The sequence below is a fragment of the Montipora foliosa genome, chromosome 9 (genome assembly GCF_036669935.1).
Source record: "Montipora foliosa isolate CH-2021 chromosome 9, ASM3666993v2, whole genome shotgun sequence".
Lineage (NCBI taxonomy): Eukaryota > Metazoa > Cnidaria > Anthozoa > Scleractinia > Acroporidae > Montipora > Montipora foliosa.
In genome coordinates this window covers 38,248,152-38,274,399 of record NC_090877.1, presented here as the reverse complement: position 1 = coordinate 38,274,399, position 26,248 = coordinate 38,248,152, and the positions used below count along the sequence as shown (strand labels likewise).

The 26,248-nt window shown below is 38.8% G+C and overlaps 1 protein-coding gene across 3 annotated transcripts; it reads right to left on the bottom strand.

The window, feature by feature from the left end:
• Positions 1-4,322: 4,322 nt before the first annotated feature.
• On the bottom strand, positions 4,323-14,894 carry LOC137970319 (cathepsin S-like). 3 transcript variants are annotated; one of them, XM_068816845.1, is made up of 9 exons: positions 14,434-14,894; positions 12,589-12,800; positions 10,908-11,160; positions 9,915-10,131; positions 8,838-9,073; positions 8,405-8,496; positions 7,398-7,571; positions 6,361-6,550; positions 4,323-5,031 (listed from the first exon to the last, which is right to left on the bottom strand). In XM_068816845.1, the coding sequence occupies exons 1-9, from the start codon at positions 14,675-14,677 to the stop codon at positions 4,571-4,573; spliced, it is 2,079 nt and encodes a 692-aa protein (XP_068672946.1). In that variant the 5' UTR covers positions 14,678-14,894; the 3' UTR covers positions 4,323-4,570. The 3 variants fall into 3 exon arrangements, with proteins under 3 accessions (XP_068672946.1, XP_068672947.1, XP_068672948.1); XM_068816846.1 differs by having other exon boundaries at positions 4,437-5,031; positions 8,838-9,089; positions 10,051-10,131; positions 14,434-14,816; XM_068816847.1 differs by lacking the exon at positions 14,434-14,894 and adding an exon at positions 13,784-13,908 and having other exon boundaries at positions 4,437-5,031.
• Positions 14,895-26,248: the final 11,354 nt, after the last annotated feature.

Below are 26,248 nucleotides of genomic sequence, written 5' to 3'. Positions count from 1 at the left end.
TCTAATTAATTTAAGACGAATTCAGTCCAGTATTTCGAATAAAGTGTAAGAAGGCGTCAAAACTGTATTGATAATGTATTTGAGTTAACTTCGCAAAAAAAATACTCTGATGGGGTTCTTTCGACAGGGTAGATTGACAACAAGGTCGTTTACGCACAAAAGTGCACCGTTTCGGTGAAAGGGCAAAGGATTGATAGGATAGCACAGTCTTCACTGACGCGCCCACTGCGGGCGCGGGTTCGGTATGCACGGATAATCATCATTAGGGCTTAGTTTGCGGTCGATACAATGCCTCATCACTAACCAGGTCTATCACGTGCATCACTAACCACGTCTAAGGCTAATGAACTCCAGTTACTTTCGTCATAATTCCGAATTAGTCTGTGATATTAGATGTATTTCATACTATTTAATTTATAGAGCTGGCTCTTTGTAAAAACTAACGACTCATTATGCCCAGACTCAACCGATTGAGGCTTCTTTGATCCACGCTGGGACCATGACCCATAACCTTTTTGACCTCATGCACCAAAAAAATCCGAGGTCTTCTTTGACATTCTAGGCATGCTGTAAAGCTTTGAAATGCTAGCATAAAATTTTAACCAAGATAAATAGAGCGATCAATTAGACGACGCTTTACAGTCTATAAAAACAATGAACAAAGTTAACACAAGTGGTATTTGATTACCGTAATAGTAATCGATGCGACTCATCTCGTGTTGACCAGCGTACCAGGCTTCAAATGGTTCAATGATTCCATCGTATGGTAAAGATATGATTCCCTGAGCATGGTAAAAATCTGGAAACTTCAACTCATGGAAAATAGAGTCTTTAAGCTCGTCATCTTGCAGGAGAGTTGCATTTTCGAAAGAAATAGTAGGGTCTTCTGTATCCGTATCATTTCGTCGTTCTGTGTTGAGCTCTTCAGGATCGGTGGTACTATTGAGTATCTTTTTGATTTCTTCAAAGAAGTAGTGTTGTCCGGCGCAGTGGTTAATCAAACACGCCAATTTCAGAGTTAATAAGCAGTACACCGTAAGAAGTGTAGGGATGGAATTTGTATTATGCTTGGTCTTCATCTTAACTGATTTTGATCTTATACCGGACATATCGTATTCTCCGTCCGGCCCTTCCCGGGTTCCCTTCTCATTGAGTAGTCTGGCAAAACCAATCCGTCACATATTAATACAAACCCATCTTGACCTCAAACTCCAAACCTTTTCAAGATTGGTAATGCAGATGTAAGTAAGGGGCATATGGGATTAAGCAAGGAATCCGTTTGATTCAGTAGCTTATGGAACCTGTCAAAACTGAGTCACTCCGAGAGCAGGTACCTGCTGGTTCTGGTGTCAAGGCATAAACATTGGGCCACAAAGTAGTAAACTAAGATGCTCGGAAAGGTGTCTGATTGCGAATGGCAACCAAAACCTCTTGTGCTACTTTTTTGGGCCTTTTTCCCAGCTCCCCGAATGTCACCGTTAGAGAGTAATTTAAATCGAAAAACGCAATTCGGGAAATCTTTGCAGACTCGACGTCTTACTGAAGCATTCGATTCTTTGCATGTGCTTAATAGAAATATTTGTATTATCATCATTTTATTTTTCAATGCTCTGTCTTTCATTTAATACTTTGGACAAAAATATACAAAAACGTTGGTGGCAGCCGGATGGTTGGTTAAATTTTCCAAGATTTTGTGCGTTCCCACTTTAAACAAGGACTAGCCCTGCAACTGTAAACTGACTATCTCCTTCCCTTTTCAGTAACAACGCAATTCACCTTTATCACTCGGCGACCATTTTGGAGTCCGTGGGGAATAAAGGCTTTGTCTTTGCATTGTCTTTGCCCGTCCAGCCTCACACTGAATGAGAGGTTCGACGGGCAAAGTCTTTTGTTTGGACATTGAGTGATATGGGCCAATTGCTGCTTCCAAGGCTCATCCAATATAGCTGGCGTATCGTAGGTGATGCCTCGAAAAAACGCTTCTTGCGAAAAAGAAAGGGATAATAATAATAATAATAATAATAATAATAATAATAATAATAATAATAATAATAATAGTAATAATAATAATAATAATAATAATTGAATGAACTTTTATTGAAGTGTCAGGTCTTCTAGCGATGGTACACTAGTTGGGGACAATGTTCATGTTTGTTTCTTGTGTTTTGCCTCAGTCCGAAAGAGCTTTGCGTGTCTTAAATGACTCAAAATAAAATGTTTGTGATTTAAGGAAATTTTCCCATAAAATTATGTAACCATAATGGCTGAAGGAATATGGCTCCCATTTCCATCCAGATCGTTATTCCCCAGAAAAACTTGACAACATTCCTTACCCTGAAAATTGAATTTGTGAATGAAATAACCAAAGTTACTCTTTGTGTACAGTTTTAAGAAAACGACGAAACCTTTGAGTTTATAAAACATTTTTCGACAGAAACGTCTACTATTCTCGGTTAGTCAGAATACAAAGCGATGGAAGCTAAATTTATGATAAAAAGAAAATGCTTATGTGAAAAATAGTAACAACGAAAGGAAGTATGGCGTGAAAATGTGTGAATTAAAGATAGTTTAAGATTAACATGGTGTAATTGTTGATTCAAAGAGGGATGTTCTCTCTGAATATGAATAGCCTCTTTTATCTTAAGTTGAAAAATTAGTGGAGTCGTGATCTAAAACACGAAAACAATCTGCTGAATACGAGGCGTGACAATGTTCAAAATTCTGCACATGTGAGAGGCCTTATGATGTGTCGTATGGCATTTGTTCAGTTTGCGAGCAGCAGCCGCCGGACGCTTATATATTACCACTACTACTCAGGCTTACTTTCTGCCAAGGTGCCTTATTTTGCCCGCCTTCGGCCCTTTGGATTTTACAGGATTTTGCTCCGTATCCAGACCGGTGTAGACGTGTAAATGAAGTTGTTGGGGCGGCGATCCCCTCTTGAGTTACGATGTTTGAGATGCCATAAAATAACTTATTGATTTGTTCAGTAATTATGGAAAATGAGCTAGGTCTGGCCAGGTCTTTAGCCTTCCGCCGAGCTGTTAGATAAGACAATTTGCCATTTTAGTTGAGTTTTTGCTGGGGAACGACCAACGTCACAATCATGATCACGCAATCGACTGCTCAAATTCGTTTAACTGCCATGTTTTTATCACATTTTTTCCAGTACTACATATTGTAAACTCTCATTTTACCTGAAGAAGGATGGTTTGGCCAGCCGAAATATAGTACACCACTAAAACCAAATTTACGTTGTATCGACTCTTGCTGTTTTCTTTTGTGGTCCCAGATGTCGATTTAATCCTCGCTCTCAATTACCTGTACTGGTGTAGCCTTGCAAGTGGTCATTAAGTCTACAATCAGTTGCAAAAGTCTCGGGACACTGAAGTTGGTTTTCTTACTTAGTTTGAATAATTGGGGTGTAGGGTGAGGGTAAAGTGAGATCGCTGTATTTGTGTGTTAGATCCTCATTTAGAGCTACTACTAGAGATGTCTACAATTACGAATACTTTCTAATAAAAGACACTTTTATTTCTTTTGTCATATGTCAAGAAATAGTTTAAGATAATCTTACGATTATCGATGATTCAGCTTTTTGTATGGAACGGGAGTTTTGTATAAAAAAAGACTGGCTGGTTACTTTTCATTATAATAGATAGATACGACTATTATGTTATAGTCTCAAGGAGATCAAAAGCACGTAAATATTTCCTACTTGCAATTGAAAGAAGAAAGTACCCCCCCCCCCCCCCCCCTCGGACTATAAGCTCGAGCCATGTCCTTTTTCTGACGCCTTCTTCCAACCTACGATTCGATATGAGTTGATCTGATTGGATTTCTGTACAGTGTGCACCTTCGCTAAATACAGTTGCAATTGACATTGGCTTAAGAAAATTTCATTATCATTGTTCTCATTTATTTTATCAGGCTAGCCTGGACTGAAGTTTTATGACTACGAATAGCTTGTTCTACTATACGAAGGTCTTTTGGCGCATTTTCAACGTAAGCATGGGTGAAGCTGCTTTTATCCCTATGATCGAAAGGCACCCCAGAAAGAGAATGGCCTAGGTTCAAGGTTAAAAACGTGAAGCGCAGAACTTCTTCCCATTGATCTAGCAGTTTTGCCGACAACACCACTAAAGAAGCTAAAAAATGCAGATTGGTGATTATAGACAGATGTAGGAACCCATATGAGCGAAACAGTGAAAAGCAGGTATTGCTGTTCTTAAAAGCATGACAGTTTTCACTTGTTTCTTTCTTCAGAGAGTATCTGTGACTAAAAGGAAAGAAAATTAATGAGGTAAGATCAAACAAGTTTCGTTTCTTTCCTTTGTGTTCCAAAACGCAAATGTCAGCCTAACGTATAACTTAGACTGCTCTGCCAGTCCCTTCTGATTCAGTCGAGCAGTCCGCTTTAGTCACGCAAGCGAGCCGAAGAACCGAGGAGAGAACATTTCGATCTCTCCTAATACTCCCTCGTCTCTTCGGCTCGTTTGCGTGACTAAAGCAAGCGCTAGAAGGAACTGCTAGAAGTCTACGTATAACGCAAACTCGATGCTAAATCTCTCTAACACCGGCAGTAACTTAAGTTTTCTTCCCGTCGATACCGCACGTCCTCCATAAAGATACAGAACGGCGAGGTTTTATTCCTCTTACCAAACATCTTCATTGTCAAATATTCATCAAAGTCAGCTTCAATATCCCTGAAGTCAGGATCCTCTATCGCATCTTTGCGAATAATTTTATTGTCATTAGTTTCATGATTTTCTTGTCGAGTTTTGAGTAATCTTCTCTTTAGTTCCTTTTGACGCTGGCGTTTTTGTTTTTCTTCTATCTGCCACGGCAAAGGCTTGCTACCTCTGTTTAGAACAACAAATGGCCTCTTCTCTACACCGCACAGTCCATGGCGTATTTTTATAAAACCGCTATCTCCCCAATTGTATGACCAAGAGTTTTTAATCAACCAATAAGGGACACCATTTTCTGTACCGTATCCGACAAGTAAAACGGCATGATCAGTTTTGTTGTCTGAAAAGCAAGGAAAACAAATAGCATGTGTTATCGGTAACTATTATTGAATCATATGTTACGGTAACGATTTGTTATGGCGCTATATCTATTTAACGATTATTCCATAAGTGTGCGTTGATTATGAATTGACTATAACCAATCCGGTCAGTGTAAAATGCAGACTGCAGACTAAGGTTATAATGTAATAGTTGAAAAAGCCCAAACCATTTATAAATGCTAACAGTTAAGCCTAAGGTTAGCATTTCTAAAGGGTTTGGGCTTTTTCAACAGTTACATTATAACCTTAGTCTGCGTTTTACCCCTAGGGATGGTTCCTAAAAGGTGTAATAACTCTATCACAAGGATAAATATACCTTATTCCAGCACATTTATCCCTGGAATCGAGTTAATACACCTTTCAGGAACCGGCCCCTGGTCTGCAGTCTGCATTTTACACTGACCGATAATAACCAATCTCGTATCCAAGAAGCCCCATTATTTAAAGTGAAGTATATGTTATACTCTGTACTTTGAACAATTGAGGAATGGGACCAGTAACGATGTATGATGATCAGTGATTCGTTGTGACTTGTGTTTGTGTATTAAGTTTCGATTTAATACTGGAGGGGTGAGGGGGCTAAAGGCATTTGCGTGAAACGGTAAATGGCAAGCTTCAGCTTGGCACAAGTTCGTGAAATCATTTGAATAATAATAGTAACAAAAATAATCACACATTTATAGCGCACCTTTTCTCAGAGATCCAAAAGCGCTATTTATATAACGTTAACTAATTTGAAAAGTTATGTACAATACAAATACTCTAGATTAAATCTAGAAAATGGTAACGCTGTGTAAAAAATGCTCGTTTACGAACAAGAAATGTCGTCAATTTACGTTTAAGCTGTTCCAGAGAAAGGGTGTCGCAACGGAAATGGCATAGCGCCGACCATAAGTGGCCATAAGGCTTTAATTCAGAAGGAATGAGAAAGTATTTATGAGATGAAAAGAGTTCGTGCATTGGTTGTTAGCGTTAGATCAAACCCTTGATGTAAACAGGAACTCGATTGTTAAGGGATTTGAAAGTCAATTGTGTGTGCACGTATCATTTAGGTGAGCAAGTCAGGAGGCGAGCAGCAGCATTCTGTACAGTGTTGAAGGCTTTTCATTAGGGAGTCCGGTAAACCATAGAGAAGCGAGTTGTAAAAGCAATGGAATTTCTAGCCTCTCTTTTCAGAATTTGCTCGATAGTTAAAGCCAACAAGTAAGAGATAAATCAAAACCAAACTAGTTTGCCGTAAACGTGGTTCTAAATCTCTATCGCGACCATTATTTAAGGCTTTTACTTACTGCACGAGATATCATCCAAGACGCCATGGCTATAGAATTTTAATGTCTTAGGGTTGGCATTGATGGATATAGTTGCTGGACCGTGGTAAGCCAAGGCTTTCTTCAACGCTTCCCTGTTATAGCGTTTAACTCTTCTGTAACTGTGAATTTTTGCTCCTGTTTTCAGACTTTTAGTCTTGCAATAACCTTCCTGAAGATGAAATACAAAAGCATATCACTCATTTTGGGGGTTGTTACGCTTGAAGTTGAAAGAGCTCTCACATGTGTCGAAATACTCCTCTATCTACCGTAGTTGAATTTATGTCTACAAGACTTTAGGGTCAAACACCTGTGAAACCTACGCAATCAGATAATGAAACATCAACTGTTAGTAAGCACGATCGGTCAACTCTCTTAGAATATTAGACAATTTATGGCCATGGAAGGAAATTAAGCGCTCCAAAAAACACTATTTTTAATCGCTCTTTACCCAAAACGACTAGGTGACCCCACGATTTCTGGCGATTTTGTTGTTAATTAATTAATAGGCTAGGGAAAAACTTTTCTCACGTTTGAAGCAGTTCTGGTAGTTGACTCAGAGCTTTCGAGAATATCTCATTACCGTCAACTTTTGTTATTGTTCAATATTTTGAAGCGTAAAGGGAGGAGAATAAAGTATTATTAACTGATTGAGAGGTCACCATACGGCTGTGTGAGATGAGATTAAGCAATGATAGCTACAGCGTTTCAAAACATAAATTGTTGTTGTTATGATTACTTTACAACTAGTATTTCAATTCCTTTAACACGACAGCTTCATAGCTTAGTTGATAGAGCATTGCAACGTCATCCAGGAGGTAATGGGTTCGAATCCCATTAAAGCCATAAATTGAGTTTTCAGGTGTCTGTACGAGACAATTGATTCAGTTATCCAGGAAAGTGCGAGGATCACTCCTCCCTATCAGAATTGCGAAAGGTACCCAAGGACAACATTGATATAAAAGTTGCTCACTTTTGAAGAGAAAGAGAGAGAGAGACTGAGAGGAAGGGGAACCAACCTGTCCTCTATAAGGGCCATAGCTGTCCACTGTAGCGATTCCAAACTTTCTTATCCAAGAGAACGCCTTCCATGTCCAGCCTCCAAGACAGCCATTATTTCCGTGCTCGACTCCAGGCGTTGCCCAGGTACAGTCTAATAGCTGCTGCTCCGATAAATCAAGTAATTCTCCAGTCTAGAAATACACAGTTGCTTTCCTTAGCTCTGATAAGTTCTAACACAAAGCACACGTGTACCGCTGAGGAGTGTAGAGCGAAAAGCGCGTCATCGCGTGTCTCTAAACCTCGGGACATTTCATTCACCGTATAGGAACGAGGTCACGCAACGGCTCAACTTTTTAAAAGACAAAACAGGCTATCCCTTTAATTTCTGTGTATCGAGAGTCAGTTGTTGGTACAATTAAGCGAAACTATTACGGTGATATTAAGTGACCATTGGACAGCGTGGGACTGTTTTTTTTTTTTTTATTGGTAAAAAGTCGATGTAAAATGATCGCTGCTACCTTTTCACAATTGTGTTAACTATTGTATGCGATTTGTTCTGGCTCTGGTAAAACAACACAAATGAAAAGTTGGGTATTTTCAATTGACATAATTTAAAAAATTGGTCATGACTCGTAGCGCTCTGAACAGTGTTTACTGCTGTGGGAGGAACAACTAACCGCCAAAGTCTGCAACTGACTAATATAACTTACAATTATTCAAGCCTTAAGACTTCAAATTATATATAACCACTTGAAGATATTAAAATTGACTCTTTGGAAATATTAATCATTCCATTAAGAGAAAAGCAAAGTTAGTTTGCAAACCTTGGTGGTTGAAAACTCGGGAACAAAGTAAAAAAAAAAGAGTAAGAATAGTAGTTGGAAGGCATAGGTAATAATGAACCACACGATATCTTCAATTGTGGCAAAGGCCGTTAACTCTGAGCCTTCTCACATTTTGGCAAATGCATTAAATTGAACGTTTTTAGTTTATTTTACACTATGAAGTCTATTTGTTGTCGTACCTTAATAAAATTCGCGCCTTCAACCGCTCCAGCTGCAGCGAAGGCCCAACAAGAGCCGCAGGTTCCCTGTCCTTTAGCGGGTGAAACAGCTCCTACAAAGGGAAAATGGAGTTTTGCATTAAAGAAGCGGTAAACTGACACGTCTTCAACTTGTTCTGTAACCCAAACATAATAGCAGTTTCGAGGCTGAAAAATTCAATCGGACAGCTTTGAAGAATTCATTTATTTGTTAGTAGTTTACCATTTGATAAGGATTCCCATGGATTCACATGGTGTCTTTTTTACTCAAGGACTGGTAACCATGCCGTTGAACCTCTAATGTGGTAAAATCTCGGGACTGCACAATAGGGTCTGATCATTTTCTGAACCTCAAGTCCTCAAGTTCTATTAAATGGCTATTGCGATTCAAATGCTCGCCTTTAACAGTACTCACCGTAATTTCTCCAATCTAGTTCCCGAGGGACATGTCCATATCTATTTGTATTCTTTTCTATTCTATCTCGCCTCCAGTAATCGTCGAAATTATCATCTTCATCTTCACGAGATCCATAACCACCATCTCCTGGCATGAGCCCCTTGTGGCCTTGAAATTCAGCATCTGTCATGTCGGCGAAGTGATTGACGGCGAGGTGGTAAAAGTTACCTTTCATATTCATGGACCGAATATACCTATTAAGGATAGTAGCTTAAGCAAAAATATTTCATTTCATTGAGTGAATAATTTATCTTGTAAACTGGGGTAAATAATTTGCTGAAAAGAGTTATTTCCCCATGGAGACTTCATTACTATTAACACTAGCAGGTTCTTTACTACCGCAAACATACTTCTCACTAAGCAACGACGGCTTGACAAGTTTAGCAGAAATATAGTCTCTGCACACCTCACAGGTGCGATTGATATTTTGCTACGTTTGATTGCCGTTCCCTTCGTGACAATAACATAAAAAGAACAAATTTGAGGTTATTTGAAGGGCGTCAGCACCCGAAGGAGTAATTTCGACTTTCTTCTTCTTCTTATCTTCAACATCTTCATTGAAGTTTAATTGCTGGGAAATGAGTTTTCAATTAACACCCTTCACAACTTGAAAATATTCGCGTAATGATTAAGAAAAGCAGAGTTATATTTCCCCGACACCACATAATGTTAAAAAGATAAATATATTTCAAAGATAATAATGACGATGGATTCCATTTCAAGACAGTTAGTCCAATGCGAGGCGAAGTCGTGGATGAGTCTGGTCTAAGTGGAGGCTTTGAAATGGCATCTCCATATTTTGTCTATCAACTTTTAGATGTACTGGTCCGGTTCGGTGCCTCGTTTAGAAATGACCCAGTTGAATAAACAGGCCAACTTTTTACCCATTTGTGGGCAACTACTCTTTAACATCTGGATCTTTGATTGACGGATAGATGGCCGTCGGGATCAGAGTGGTTGGATGTATTAAGCAGTCGTGCGTAATGATGAATAATTACGAGAAAACGTTATAAAACTGTTTTGTTTTACACGAACCTCAAATTATGCCTAAAAAGGTTCTTTCTTTTCTGATGTTCTATTCTGTCCTTGTAATTCCTCTTGTGCTTTGTACGAAACTCTTGGAAGTCCTTTTCAATCGGGTCTTCATCATGATGAAGCATAGCAAACTCACCCATGGGATTTAATGACATCAAAGCACCATCACTGTCTCGTGACCTTTTGTCGATGTTCCAACACCATTTGTCTTGTCGCACTAGAAGGAAGAGCAGCATCAGATGTGTTGCTTTTGTCTTATCTTTTTTCATGGTTTAATCTAAGTGACTTATGCATTAATTAAAGTGACTTATCCACCTCGTTTTAAGAAGGTGGCCTGGCCGAATGGTAAAGACGCTGGATTTTCATGAGGATGCACGGCCTCTCCCTGCTAGCAGAGGTCTCTTTTCTGTTGCGTTCGCTGGGCTGACGAGAACGGGAAGGAGACCTCTGCCATGGGTCGAAATTCGCCGTGTGGAGCATGCACGGCATGCCCAACACAACCTCGTGATACTTCATGTTGTGTGGGCTTACTTAAAACAGCAGCATTATTGTAAAGGAATGCGCTGGACACAGTGGGCAGCAAACATATCATGAGGCTTGCGGTTTGAAGCGTGCCGTCCAAAGTTGTGGACGGCGGTTGGATCAAAGTGAGTTTCGACCCATGGCAGAAGACTCTTTCCCGCACTCGTCAGCCTAGCGAACGCGAGAAAAAAAAAATTAAAAAAGAAACCCCTGCTCGTGGGCCTCTCCGGTCAAAGACTGTGTTTTTCGTCGGTTTGAACGAATTCATTTGGCTTTGTAAATAAGAAACAAATTGTCCCCTTTGATTGATTTCTTAAAACACACAGGCCCACAAGCTGCTAACCTGCCGGCTGCACTGTGTAAATCGGTTCTCACTTCACTTTTTATTCGAAGGCGTTTGTCTGAACCAACACTTTTATCAAGTTCGCGTCAAATTCAATTTTTCACAAGATTAAAATATACTCTACTCACAATGTGGAATCTCAAAAACATCCGGATCATCACCAGGATCGTAATCCCACTCATCAAAGCTGTGGTACTTGATCACGTATTTGTCGTAGTAGGACACCAGCAGAGTATCGTAACCATTCATTTCAAAGTACACTGGTTTGGGTGGGACAGTTTTGGTGGCGTAAAACACGTATGTATTATTGCGCTCAAATACTGTTATGTTGTACGTCCACTTTGTGCACAGTTTGCCATCTATGGTAGCATCACCCGTGTACTGAGAAAACGAGAAAAAGTGATGGGAACTGTGAAGGTGTCAGGAAAATTTCCAAACACACTTCAATCCGAAATAACTAAAACTCTCAAACAATTTTAGTCGCCCTATGTAAGGTTACCCGGATTCCGGAAACCAGAAATGTTTTGTATGCAGAAAATTATGGAATCCTGGGCTTTGGAATCCGGGATCCAGTCACGGAATCCGAATCTGGCCACTTCATGAATTCAGGATGTACGGAGAGATGAATTCTGGAATTAAGGACATGGAATTTGGACTGCAAGATCAAAGACTGCCGGTCTTGGATTACCTTAGACATGGTCCTTTCTTCTAAAACCTAGTGAGGCAGGCTTGCAAAGAACCGGCTGAATCGAACGTCCACTGGTACTCAAAATTTAGAGTTCTTAGGCTAAAAATATCATCTAAACAATGGTTAGGGATTCTGAGCATTTTCGGAGAACAAGGGAAAACAGACAAAAGGTGTTAGGAAACAAAAAAAGAACAGAGGACATTTTCAAGGCATGAAAAAGCAAGCGAACATGTTTGTAACTATCGCTAATGATGGAATTCAAACAAATAGATATTCAATGTTCGAGGTTAACCAGGGAAAATGGTCGGGGTGACGCTGCTCGAGGTCTGTTCTTAGACGGCTTCCCTCGTGTTCTGCAAGTTTTCGGGCACGATCCCAAAGCATGTTTGCATGTTAAGTGAAAACGGGACTCGCTTGTCTTTTGTGTTATCCTTTTAAACTTATTGTCGGTCAGTAATTCCCTCGAAACAAATTGCTCTCTGTATCACAACATTTTTTTTTAATTGATATCCAAGGGACTAATAAGCAGATTAAAAATACACATAATATTCATAATATCGAATTTATTTCTGCAAGATGTGTACAGGTTATGGATGAGGTTAACTTATAGCGAAGATTCGGCCAAAATCTTAACTGTCAACTGAGAAACGATGAGTTTTTTAACTGATAGCTGAGTATTGTTGATGTGTTATTCAACTGTTGCGTGATAAATGGCCACAATTTAGCTGACAGCTGAGAAATGGGCGAAAATTTAGCTGATAGCTGAGATTCCAGCACTCCCATCCTGACATTCCGTGTATTGAAGTGAGTAATATTATTCACTATGATTAATAACAAAGTACTTCATAATCAAGCGACACGAGAACGTACTTCGTATAACAAAGACAGGTTTTCAACTCTTTTTTTTGAACTCAGTTTAGCCCGATGTTATATTGCTTATCTTATAGAAAATAATGCTTTTGCTATGTCGTTTATGTGGAGCAAGAAGATGAGGGCACCAAAACTGAGACCTGGGATAGGACTAAAGTTTGAGCAGGAATGTCATAAGGGTCACTAATTCCATGAATATTAAAATCACCGTGTGACTCGGTTGCGAAAAATTGAGAAGGAAATGTTCTTACCTTAAAGTCCTCAAGCCGAGACTTGAATGGCCAAGCTGAATTACATGGTAATATTGACTGTGCCTTGGCCCTTCGAGATTTGGTCCCATACCTCTTCCAGCATCCCCTGAAATGGCGGTGATTCTTGTGCAGCTTGTAAGAGTACTTTGGGATAAGTTTAAAGTACATGCCATGTCTTCCCAAATCACCTCTTTGAAAGGTTTTTACTTCCCCTTGAGTAAAATTAAGGGGAAAAGGTGTACGAAAGCTTGAATTAATAGAAATAAATGTTTAGAATATATAAAATCTTACGAATTTAGACTGGTTATGAAATAAAAGATCATATATCCATTCCGCAGTTATGTTCCAATATACCTCTTATGGGAATAAACGTGAACTCGCATATGACCACCTATCGATCGGCTGGCTTGATAGCACAGTGGGTAGAACAATGCAGGGTATAAATGTTCATTGGCCAAAAGTGCCTTTTTATCCGGATGAGGCTACTAGTTCAAGAAAATAGTTCGTTTGCAAACGTCTTCCAGCAGAGTCTAAGGAAAGCTTGCAAGAATGCAGAGCGGACTGAGGGTTGTACGAGGTAGTTCATTTTTTAAAAATATGTCTCCCGATTTGAGATTTAATAAGTAAGTATTAACTAAGTACGCGAGATTAGACGATACAATTAGGGTTATTTGGTAAGGAAGATATAGCTGAAAATGATTCGACTCTAAGGATTGGCAGGGAAGAACAAACTCGTTAGAATGCCCTCACAGGGCCAGTTGTTTTAGTTTCATTTTGGTTTTAAGAAACGCGAATAAAATTACAATCAATTGCTTGTGAGTACATCGGGTGTGATGATTGTCATGTAAAGTTTTTGGAACGTCCACTTCCAGTTGTAAAGCCCGTGGGTATTAAAGAAGGGTTTCAATTCAGCAGACATGAGTACGTGATAAATTAGTCACACAGACGTTATTAGCCAGGTTCAGTGAGAGAAACCAAATTCTTGAAGCAACTGAAGATCCACCCGAAGTGTCGTTTGTATTTTTGTATTAAAGTGAAACTTTGGCTTTTCAAAAATGAGCTCAGAAGCGAAGTGTCTAGAACTTCAACTGAGAAACCTCTCTCGTGACGACCCAAACGGAGACTCGCTCAAAATATTGGCCAAAGCTAATATTTCTTTCCTTTTTTTTTCACAATTAAATGACCGTGGACATACCATTCGCATATTTTCGCCTCATAGATCTCAATACCATGCAATACGATGACAATCAGTATGGTTGTAGCTTGTGATATATTCCCAAGACTCTTAACGGGCAAAGATTTTTTATATCTTTACTGTCAGATATCCACGGCCTTATACTGAAAAAAAGGTGTGGTATTTTGTTTCATTAGCGTCTCTATAGCAATGATTTTGATTGAGTCAAGCAGTATCGATGATCACAATCTGTGAATAGTTTGCCCCATCGCACTCCTTTTCAAGGGACTTCTCAAAGCGGAAGTATTCAATTAAAAAATCAATCCATACACTCAGCATATACCTGTGGGTTAGATTGCCAAACCTACAGTAGGTAAACCCACTCAAAAAAAGAGACTGAAATGCTTTCGTAGTAAGTGTCATGTAAACACAGCGCTTCTGTGGTATATTAAATCTCTATTTACCCCGAAGCATTTTTCCTTTACGGGTACTTGTAAATAACAATGAGTCCTTGAATATTTTGATTGAACTTTGCAGGTATCCACGGCTCTAAAAAACAACGATTTTTTTTAAAGACTAAGAAATACGTGATGAAAATAAAAATCAGATTAGTGTCTTAAGTAACTTTAGTTAATGTAGAGCTGAGATCGAAAACAGGATAACACACTTACCATGATAGTAATCAATTCGACTCTTTTCATGAGTCTTACTGTGCCAAACTTCAAACGGTTCGTTTATGTTACTTGTGGGTAGCGACAAAACACCCGTTGCATGATATTCACTAGGAAAATGCAAGCTTCTTAAGTCAACGCTATGCACTTTTGCGTTTCCCTTGTGTTTCTTGGGTGTGCTTCCAATAAAAGGCCATTGCTCGAGAATCATAAGACAAAACAAGGCAAACGTTCCATAAGGCATATCACAATGGTGCCTCTTAGACGATGTTGTCTTTCCAACAGGCCCAGGTTCTTCCCCCTTTTCGCCACACACAATCGAGCATGAATAAATTTAGAGCGCCGATTTCACGCTTCCTGCATCATGTAATGCCGTATTTTCGGGATACAACAAAGGAAGCGACCTGTGTCATTTCGTAGAGCCAACTAAACCATGTTTATGGGTGAATCACGCATCAAATTACATCATAGAGATAAAGGTTGAGTGATCAAAGCTGAGCTGCCAAAACATGCCATTTATGGCGATCAGTCAAAGCGGACACCGGCAAAAATTTGTTTTATTCTAAATTTGAGCAATTGTTGTTTCTATTACAAAACAGACTAAGTTGCGACGAGAAGACTTAACCGTTTCGTGACCTGCAAAATAATGACAAGGTATATATATTCACCGTTTCCTCAAAAGAGTCCGAAAAGAGAATGGCACTATTCAGTCAAAGCTATTCAGTCTATATATTTATTTAGAATTCAATAAATTTTATTGGTATTTCACAAATAGACATTCAATATGTACAACAATTACGCTACAAACTAAAGCACAACATTATTTTAGAGCAGAGTTTGATCTTGGATCCCTACCCCTAGAGAGAAGTGAAATTCTCATTAGGCGAAAAGTCGTGTCAGGTCTGAATCCAAAACACCTCTTACAGTGCGACGCGCCTTACCGTGGCCACCTAACAAAGTTTTTTAAGAAATTATCCACCACTTAAGGTGTGCGAATTTGATTTTCAGTTTCGTCTCCTTGCAAAGTTTGTACGGTTGTAAGTTGAACACCGTTGCATGGGTTGTTGAGTTGATGAATTTACACGTAGTTGTCAAATGCGAAAGTTTGTTAGATGGCCACGGTAAGGCGCGTTGAATGTAAGGCTGGAGAAAGTGGCAAGTTCTTCGTGAAAACTGGCTTGTTTTCTTTGCATGTGGAGATTGTTTTCGGACTCTGGGCCTTTACGCTATATCGTTTGTTACCGATCTTTAAGTGAGAAAGGAGAAAAGGCCGAATCAAGCTGATTTTTGGGATAAAATTGTCCTTGAGGTTCCGAGTCTCCAGCCTTGCCTTCTTTTAATGAAGGATAGGAGCAAATTTCAAAACTAGCCCAGAATTCATCAAACCGACAAAAGGACTCAAGGTGAAGTAAAAGTAAGTTTATTTTATTTATTTTTGAGCCCACATGTCTTTTGATCAGTTCCAGAACTCCGCATCTTAGCGTTGATCAAAAGACACGCCGACTTTAGGAAAGAGATTGATTTCGGAACTGATCACTATCTCATGGCCTCCGTCCCATGTTCTATGCTGATGATAGCCAGACTTACCTCACAATTGGGCTCGGAAATAGAAATATATCCATCGGTAAAATCGAAGATTGTATAAACCACATTATTGGCTGGTTCTCCAATAATTTTCAGCTCTGCAACTCAGCCAAGACTAAAGTTATTTACTTTTCTTCGAAGTTTATTAACAGCGACCCTATTCCTTCCATAAATATTGGTGCTAACACCATCGAATTAGAACCTGCCGTATGTGATCTTGGTGTCGTTTTGGATAAACATCTCGACATGTCAAGACAAGTCAATAATATCTGTAAATCGGCGTCTCTAGCAATTAATAATATTGGGAAGATTAGAAATTACTTGGATCAATCCACTGCAGAGAAGCTTGTCCACGCTTTTGTAACTAGTAAAATTGATTTCTGCAACAGCCTCCTATTTGGGCTCCCGAAAAAGCAACTTGAAAAATTGCAACGTATTCTTAATGCTGCCGCTAGAATTACTACAAGAACTAAAAAATATCAGCACATATCTCCGGTACTACGTAAGCTGCATTGGCTTCCTGTTACCAAAAGGATTGAAATTAGGATGCTAACCATGACCTATAAAGCATGCACTGAATGGAATGGCTCCATCCTATATTTGTGATCTTCTACAGGTTCATCATCCAAGTCGAAATCTTCGTTCTGCATCCAGGGGATTGTCATTGGTAGTACCTGCTTATCAGACCCAAGCTTACGGTGCTCGGTCTTTCTCGGTAGCTGCACCTACTCTCTGGAATACCTTGCCAGTGGACATTAAAAACGCACAATCTTTGTCTATTTTTAAAAAGAGCCTCAAAACATTTCTTTTTAATTAACTTCATATGTACTTTTATCACCTCTTTTTTTTTTCATTATGTTTATTTTTTTTGAACTTCTTGTATTTGGAAGTTTATTTGTATATTTCCCATTTGTTTAGCGCGCTGAGATTACGTAGCTGCGCTCTAGAAGAATTATATTATTATTATTATTATTATTATTATTATTATTATTATTATTATTATTATTATTATTATTATGTACGTAAGCCTCACGCAACTCGTGCTGCAGAGCCAAGAGCGCGATTTGTGACCGAGTGACAAAAACAAAACCCATTTTCTACCTCGGCCATTCCTACGGAAGGTCAGTGTAAAAAGCATCAAATTTAAAAGGGCAGTCTCACGGAAGTGCATTATATTTTGCGTAGCGTACAGTTGCTATGCAACTTTACGTTAACCCAGAAATTAATTTCAATGTGTCGTGAGAAAACATAATTAAGTTAAAAACAATATAGAAAAAAATACTGTGTTCGTGAACAAGTTTTAAATCCCCAATTTTAGCAACCATTTCAATCTTCTTCAATTTTGCCCGTCCCTGCCTCTTTTTGTATTTTCTGTTTTCTTCAAACCTTACTCACCCACTTTACATTGCCCGCCTTTGTTGTTGTTGTTGTTATCCGGGAATTTGAAGCGTTTACTTCCATATATGGGCAAGTATCGTTGAGTTATTTTTGCACTCGAGCGAAAAATTAGAACAATTTTGTCGGCGAAATAAAACAGAAGAATACCTTCATTTTGAGCGCTTTTCTATGAAGCGTGGAGCTACGTCTCTATTATAAGACGAAACCTCTTTGTGTTCGAACAATAGGACAACCATAACACATCAATTATTCAAGATGGCTGCGGCCGCGAAATTTGAAAGTGAAAATAAGCGATTTTAAAATCACTTTTCTTGATATAGACACTGTTTTAAAAACAATTGTCAAACAAATTTGTTTGTAAGCATAATTTCCTTCCGTTTAAACTTACGCTTTAGGGAGAGTGGAGCTCGAGGTTCGCTTTAAATGGAGTAATGTCTTCATTTTTAGGTTTTGTCAACGCTTCTGTTGGTGTTAACCGGTGAGCACTTGACCGTCTTGAGAGCACTTGACTCATAAAAGAAGGCAAGTCACATGGCCTTTTCGATAGTATTACTCACGTAATACATCGCGGTTAGGAAATCCTGATACTGATTAAGACTTACAAGTTAGGGCTGTGAAGAGCCAACTGGGAACTGAAAACGGCGAAATGAAATCTCCTCTAAGGGGAGTGATGGCTTAGATTAGTAGAACACTGCAGGTCCTCTGCGAGGTCGTGAGTTCCTTAGGTTTTCATTCCTTACCACTTTTGGCAACGGTGATAACGGCAGTGATAGAAAAATAAAAAATAATAAGACGCTTCTTAGTTCAAACATATGTATTTCACATATGACCTGTCTGCATTACTTATTTTCAACTCCCATTGATAAGATAGCCGTATTTGTGTCCCAAACAACAGAAAGTAAAATTCAATATATTGTTCAAAGTTTTCTTATGTGATCTTCCGATTGCTAGTTCGAATCACGCGACATTCTGATTACTAGTTCGGATTCTATATAACACAAATAACAGAACTTTGGTAAACGCACTTAATTTAACACATATTTTATTTCTGTTTCTGTTAGTTCATCTTCCCATGCGAGTCATGCGGGCCATGGCTGCGAATCGAACCCCGATAAAAGGCGACGATTTGACGATGCCGTTAATTGGCAGGAAATACACACACAAGCTCTCGCATTTTAACATAACACGTTCTTACCTTCATGTTGCTGAAGTCCTGAAATTGTTCAGTCGTTCACATAAAAGCAACATAACTTGGCAGAAAAGTGCAGCGCCGCCTCCTGATCATCAGTTGTTCACACAGCGTATTTCTGGGTTTTCTGATTCGAGGTTTCTCTGTTCTCGGATCGTTGAAAATGAGGATGTAATCACTTCAAGTAAGATAACTTTGTTTAAATTAACCTGCAATCAGGCTCTATTTTAGTTTCGCGTGGTACGTAATGTGGAGTTGGCGAAACGAAAAATAGAGCTTGACCAAATTCCTCTTCGAAATTCCTTCCGCCCACTTATTTTGATTGATTGACATGTCCTTCATCGGCCAATCAAATTTACTTCCATTACACCAATACACGCGTGCATGGCAGATTCATGCTAAATTTTGTTTTGACCAGAGTTAATTACCGTGGGAGGAATATTATAAACGAATTCGAAAGTTACCGTTGGCGTTAATTTGAGAAAAAAACAATTTTAAGCATGGGGAATGTTTTCGACGACTATATTGCGGCAAAGGCCGGTGTAATTCTTCCTCCAAACTTCACTGAATATGCAATCTTTTAAGCTTAACATCGTAATTTGTAATTGAGATAACCTAACATTTTGTCGCTGGACGGTTTGGCAATAGATTTTTCAAGAAAAATAAAAGAGAAATACATTATTCCTTTAACGTGTTTGCCCATAAAGGCTTCTTTGGTGATTTTTTCGGGTAATATCTTCAGTTGCAGTGTATTTCTAGAATTGCGCGCAGTAAAATCATGATAAGTTTGGCCGTTAATATTTTGATGAAGTACGAACAGTAAAAAAGTTTCTTTTATTTTTGTACAATTGGTCTCTCTGGAAACGTGCCATTTTAGTTTCTGCAGTGCGAGTTTTAAGTTAAATCAACTGGAAATATTATGAAGCAATCTTGACTCCCAATTGTGCAAAAAAACCGTACTGATGTACAGTAAGTAAATAAAGCCGTTTGATACACAGATATTCAAAACAAACATGCATTCGTGTAACTTGCGATTTTATCAGCATCTCCTCCCGTTGATATATATGTCCTTTGTCTCATCCAGGAAACCAATATGCATCGGCTTTCATTGCCATTTGAAAGAACCAGCCATTTAGCTTTCAAAACATCAGGGAAGTTTGTGCCAAAGTACTTTCAACCACATGGCCACAGAGCTCGATAACGGAATCGGTAATTTCATTCGTTCCAGAGATTCAAACCCGATTCTGGACAAGTTATGAGATGTTTCAGAAGGCATATCTCCATTTATGCATTTTATGCTTGCTGTTTATTGAAAATACGTCTAGCTCAAGTGCGGTACAAATCTCCTGCAGCATCTCTACGCAAAGCTACAACGGCTTGAACTGTCACACGATTTCACAGATGTTATATTTTTCAAACAGGATTGGTGCTGAAGGGCAAAAGTCTTCATCACTTCTTCAGTCAAGTCGTGGATGTCCTTCTCTTTGAATGCCTCATGTCTATCAACGTCTCCACTGCCAGTGCTGTAAGTTTATTTTTTCGTTGTCACGCGAGGAAAAAATCCTGCTATTTGCAGAGGTGTGAGGAAGTTGAACCTTTTAAAGATACTGTAGCCATTGTTGCGCTTGGCTCTTCGCATTGCCTTTGAAATGTCAGCAGGATCAGACTTTTGCCCGGTGCGTTCTCCTTCTTGGAACACTTCAGTGACGTGAGAGTAGAGAGTAGCCGTTAGGTTCTTTCTTGTTACTATTGCTGACTTTAGAGCCCATCCCATCGGTAGTGCCGGACCTTCATCCTTCAACGATATGATAACCTCTTCATCGACAGTTTCTGGAACGACACCAGCACCATGCTCCAGCTTGGCGGCGTACATAATCATCGCCTTGTCATCAGGGTTTTGTACTCTAGGGCATACTTGTGTGTGTCACAATCTAGACGCTTTTCTAACGAAGAATATTTGCGCATGCTGGAAGGACTTGACACACCCCTCCTCTGGACAATGAAACAGACTGCTACTTTTCTCACTACCTTCTTCATCACTTTCTTACTCGGTTTCTCTCAAAAGAATGCACGAAAGGTAACATTTCAGTTTCATAATTGCATTGTTTCTCATAGCTACAGTGATATGCCAAGGAATCCCACGCTTTTGAATTCTGAATTTCTCAGAATTTTCTTGGCAAAAACTTTATTGCCCAATCCATACTAAGAAAAATGGACTTTGATTTTTCATTCAAACAAGCATTAACAGTTTGTCGCGCCTTTCGGGTATAATGACGTTTTGTCCTTTCGGATGCTTCTATCTAGGTTTTATCCAAAGAATGACGGATTGGACTTGATATCCCTTGAGGCGAGGAACTCGTTCAGCTTTTCTTTTGGTGACTCACTTTTTTTGTTCAGGTGAAGTGAAAGAGACTCCATGAGTTTCCTTTTCGATCTCTTCTTTCCCTTAGATATTTATCGTATTAAAAACGCTTTACATTACACAATGCAATAATTTAAAGTTTAAAATGTAGATAACACGAGTCTATGAAAGGACCTAATTATATTGTTTCGCATCAAGGTCTTGTACCCAGTCTTCTGGTATTAACACATCCGAATTTTAAGGGATTTGTTCCTGGGACACGTTTTTGTGAATAGTCTTCCGAAATATGCTGCAAATTGCGCGTGGATATAGAAAAAACGTTTTAATCAAATTAAATTTAGTCTACGGTGGCGGATCCACGTGCAGCGGTTACGGACCCCTCCCCCCATGACACCAAATGGTTACGTTATTTATGTTTGCTTAAAGTTTATTATGAATACAAAAGAGGTGTGTTCCAAGGGTTTTCTTCACTTCGGTGTGCAAGTAGAATGACAGTAATGGTCGACCAAAGTTGATGGTTAATATATTATAACGTGTAACCGCTGGTTTCTAACCGTTACTAACTTTAACAGCATTTACTGAACACATATTTTGATCTCCGTTTAAAAAAGAGGACTGAACTGTTTACATTGATGCCGTTTGCATGCTGGTTGAAGCCTACCAGCTAGTGTAAGATTTACCATCTCTTCAACAACATTGACGGTTTCCATGGCGACAGATGATAAAGTTACAGTGGCTGCCTCTTTCTCGTCAGTAAACAGGGCCCTTAGGGTTTTTCGTCAAGTTGCGCATATACCTGAAGAGAAAAAATCACGAGCTCTCAGTAGTTAATTATGCAATTTGGAGAAAAAAATTCAGGTGACTTGAATAGAAAAGCGTGCAAAGAGTCAATTTACGTGAGCCAACTTGAAGAAACACTCCTGTCTTCTTTAATATGATTTGAGAAAATCACATTTCCATATTCCTCTGTCACACATTGGCCAAAATTCTGTCACTTTTGCCATGATTTGATATTACAGATGGAACCCTGCACCTCGTACTAGACCCGCTTTCTTTGTGTTTGCGAATTCGCCGAAGCACTGCAAAGTGTATGTTTTCTTCCTTTCCTATGTAAAGCACGGCAATTTTAGGATCACAAACGGTGCATTGAATGGGCTTTTGCGTTTTATCGCTCTTTGTAAAGATCGGCGCAATGTGCTCAATTATGCTTCCAAGTGCATAACTTTGGTAGAGATCCGTGCATGTTCTTGTACGAGGCATACTTCGTTTCACTCCCCACCATGTCTTTTCAATGCCCTGCTGTGGAGTCGTTTGCCTAGGTTGACGACGTTTAGGCGATGGTTAACTATGAGATGATGTTAGCCCTCGTCTTGAAGGCAGTCGTAAGCTTTCCGACCACGGGTCGCTAGGGCTAGTATTTTTTTCAAGGAAAGCTCAATGCCAGAATTTCACGAGTTCCGGCGGATTGAAGGTTATCCATTGCAGTGTTTTCTTGAACATCGCGAAACAAATCCATCTCTAGATATGCACTTTGTCTTTGCCCACTGACCGCATTTCCACACAGGTTTTGGACATTTTCTTTTTTGACTGAAAAAATTACACAGTGCCCGAATGTTTGATTGCTGAAATCCGTTTTTTACTCCCGCAAAATTTACGAAAGAAACATTCCTTTACAATACTTAAAAGTCATAAAACTGTACGTATTCGAAACAAAGAGTTTTTAAAACCTCACATAAATTTTATGCAAAATAAATTGCTAAGGCTAAATTAAATATTTAGCTAAAGCCTCTTAGGCTGCTTGAACTCACCTTAAAACTCCCTTTGATCTGAAAAAGTTTCGAATGCCGGCGTCGCCCAAAGAGTCGATGGTACAGACCACGAAGAAACTTCGAACAAAAACTTTCTTTCATCTTTGATCTCTCGCGACGACTTAAAAATGGCGCGAAAGTTTGGCGCAAACTGCAGCAAATGCCAGCGATCAACAGATCAGCAGCCGAGCAATTCAAATGTTTTAAGATCAACCGCAAGGACGTATTTCAAAACAAGGACTTTAATATCTTTTAACTTACAGAAGTAATATTTTTATACTTTCAAGTGCTGCTTTTTTCATATTTTTGCCTTATTTATATATATTTTAATTCCATCTTTTATCGTTTCTTTATTGCCCGAATTTTGAGCGTTTTGCCCGAAAATTTCTGAGACTGCTTTCTACGTCATTAATGAACAGCATTATGACACCTGAGTTCTAATTAATTTTAAGGTACCTAAAGTTAAATAAAAATAATAACCCCTTAAATTAAGCAGAATAACAAGAACGCATCTGAGGCAAACAAACTCGGAAATGGCCTATTAGCTATCGCCATTACGGGGACTTTATGTCTATATAATAGGAGATGTAAATGTAAATTTCCTGGAGTACAATGAGCATACTAACACTGAAGATTATCTTAACATGCTGTACTCTAACAATTTTCTCACACTCATCACTAAACCCACTAAACTCACAGATCACTCTTCCACCTTAACTGATCATATATAAACTAATGCTTCCATTGAAAATACTACTTCTGATATCGCTCTAGTTGACATATCTGATCATTTGCCTGTTTTCTGCATCTGTACATGTAATGCATCCACTTCTAAAAACAAGTATATCACATATTATAGAGATTATAGTAACTTCTGCAAAGAACCATACTTAGCCGACATCAGTCAAATCAACTGGCCAGATTTATACTCCACCTCCACTGATCTCCATGAGATCAATTGTGCATGTATGAACAGAGTGAAAGATATTGTCAATAAGCATGCCCCTTTAAAAAAAGTATTAAACACTCAAGGTAACTTGGTCATAGGCGGCCGCTAAAATCTATGCCAGTTTCGATTTTGCGATTTTACTTGTACAACCAAAAGTACCATAGAAAAATTTAACGTAACACAAAAAGTCTCCCTAAATGTTTTTCACTGATGGTAACTTGTTATATTCGTGGCACAAAATTTATGATGTTTCCATCTCGCAAATTTTGTTGCTGATGTCAAAATGTTTTATTGTCGATCGACACTTCCCAAAAAAACTATATATCAGTATTTATTTACTTTTGCGTCAATATTTGTTTTGCATAAAGCAGGCTAACAAAATCTGTACTTCGCTTAGCTCACATTTTTGAGCATTAAAATAGAATTTGTGGTCGTATATATGTTCCTGACAGCAAGTCTCACATGATGACGCCTCCCATCCAGATACTAACCCCGCCGGAAGGGGGTAAATTCATCGAGTTTGTGTCTTGGAATACTGTCAGAAGCAGAGAGTGCACGCTTAAGCTTGAGGTGAAAAAGAAGTTGTTAATGATCAACATGTCAGCCTTGAAGCTAATGTTTCCCGATTACCTTATACTTTCTGCAATCTTTCTGGCTTTAGTATTTTACTGAGCCACATGCCTACTCAAGGGGTATTTTGAATAGACATTTACCATCGCACTGTAATGATTTACGATACCAAAACAATATCGTGTATTATTAAAAACTGGATCATTGTATAATGCAATTCGAGAGTTGATTGGCTAAGCCATCATGGGTTATGAGCCATTATACCATGATCTACAAACACGGCAAGAATATGCGTGATTTTTTGGGCCTTTTTATTTTTATTGTAGTCTACTTTTCTATATTTTGGGGGCGTTTTTAATAAAACAATTATTCCACTCGCGCTTGTTGGATATGAGATGATTATAGCCAACTCGGCGCTACGCGCGTCGTTGGCTATCTATCATCTCATATTGTATTAGGAAAAATAAAGTTTTTTTGGTTCGTTTCTTATTCAACCTGTGTGGTATATACTTAAACAATTATTCACCTCAGCATCGGTGAAAATGGTGGATATTTACCGAGCTGCGATCACTATAGAGCCACATGTTACTCAAGGACAACTTAAATCTCCTGAAAAACAAAACACAGCTCAGTTGACTGATATGAAGAAAAAAAAAAAAAAAAAAAAAACACTGTCAAGGTATCTCACGACCACACCTACGCAATGCATTGCTATTTTTAAAAATACTCCGTATCTCCTCAATTCCTCCCCTCTTCATGCTAAACATCCCGTATCCCGTTTTTTGGTTTCGTTTTTGATAGTTTGTTCAGCTCGAGTGTAGCATCATGACGAAGTTTTGTAATTTCTGAAAACTATTATTATTTGTAGTCTTTGCTGAGTTTTGAATCGATGATAGAGAGAGTTTTGGCGATTTGAACGTTTTCCGGAAGATTAAGAACTGATCCTGTAATTTTTGTATGAACGGAATTAAGGAAGCAAGTACAACTGTGGGATTTGAATAAAGTCTCTTTCAAAAAAATAAAGAAACAAAAAACCCCTTATCCTAATAAGCCCTAATAGGGCTTCCTTGTTCGCATTTGCAAATTTAGTAACAAATAATGAGAGTTTTTACAACACACAAATAAAAAGTGAAATTACAGATTTATCTTTCTGGTAATCTCTCGCCATTTTCCGAAGTTCACCTGTAGTTGAAGTTCACTATAACTGGACAATTTGTGTTAACTATTTGTGTATCCCACGGATGCGCTCTTATAGGCGTCTTGTTTTACAAGATTTGATATCGAGACTATGATCAACTCTTCACAACATAGTTGTGATGTAGTTTGAAAAGCTGTATAGTTATCTTTTATTGTAAATGATAATAAAGACTCGATTGCAAGGGCGAAATACAGGTCTCGATACGCAAAAGAAGTTGAGTGCGTCGACATAGACGTGACGAAGAACCGAGCAGAATTACAGAGAAGGCTGAGACCTCTATTTTATATAAAGAGCAGAGAAAGGAGGAAAGTTGCTGGAACACATTTCATTAAAAATATTTATACCGAGGTCATCCACATTTCATCGTATTACTGCAAGATCACTTGCTTGTAAACACGAGTATTTCAGGTACTAGCCTTTATACATCCACTTCCTCCCAAATATTTTTGCGCGCGGAACTGGCGGAAGTACGCAGGCTAAGCAGCTACCTCAGGTATGCCTTGAATATAGAAAAGCGCCAGGTATGTAGCACCTTCCCAAAAGCGTGGATGAACAGGTGAAAGCAAAGTGAAAGTTAAATTAAATACAGAAATCATGAATACCCGGTACGATTTATCAAAGAATGTTTTTTTTAAAGATTGCATGTTGTACTTTCAACCTTTGCAGGGATTTAGCCTAGAAAGATTTTTTTGCCACGTTAACACTTTTCAGAGAAGGTAGCCCAAGTAGGATTCGAACTAGGTATCTCATCATTCAG

What these genes read in the sequence shown, in the direction of transcription:
- LOC137970319 (XM_068816845.1), bottom strand. Translation starts at nt 14,677, where the DNA reads ATGCCTTATGGAACGTTTGCCTTGTTTTGTCTTATGATTCTCGAGCAA. An exon ending in ACTAGATTGGAGAAATTACG is followed by an intron (nt 8,497 to 8,837) that starts GTGAGTACTGTT and finishes TTCCCTTTGTAG; the next exon opens with GAGCTGTTTCACCCGCTAAA. An exon ending in CTTGGATGATATCTCGTGCA is followed by an intron (nt 5,032 to 6,360) that starts GTAAGTAAAAGC and finishes CTTGCTTTTCAG; the next exon opens with ACAACAAAACTGATCATGCC.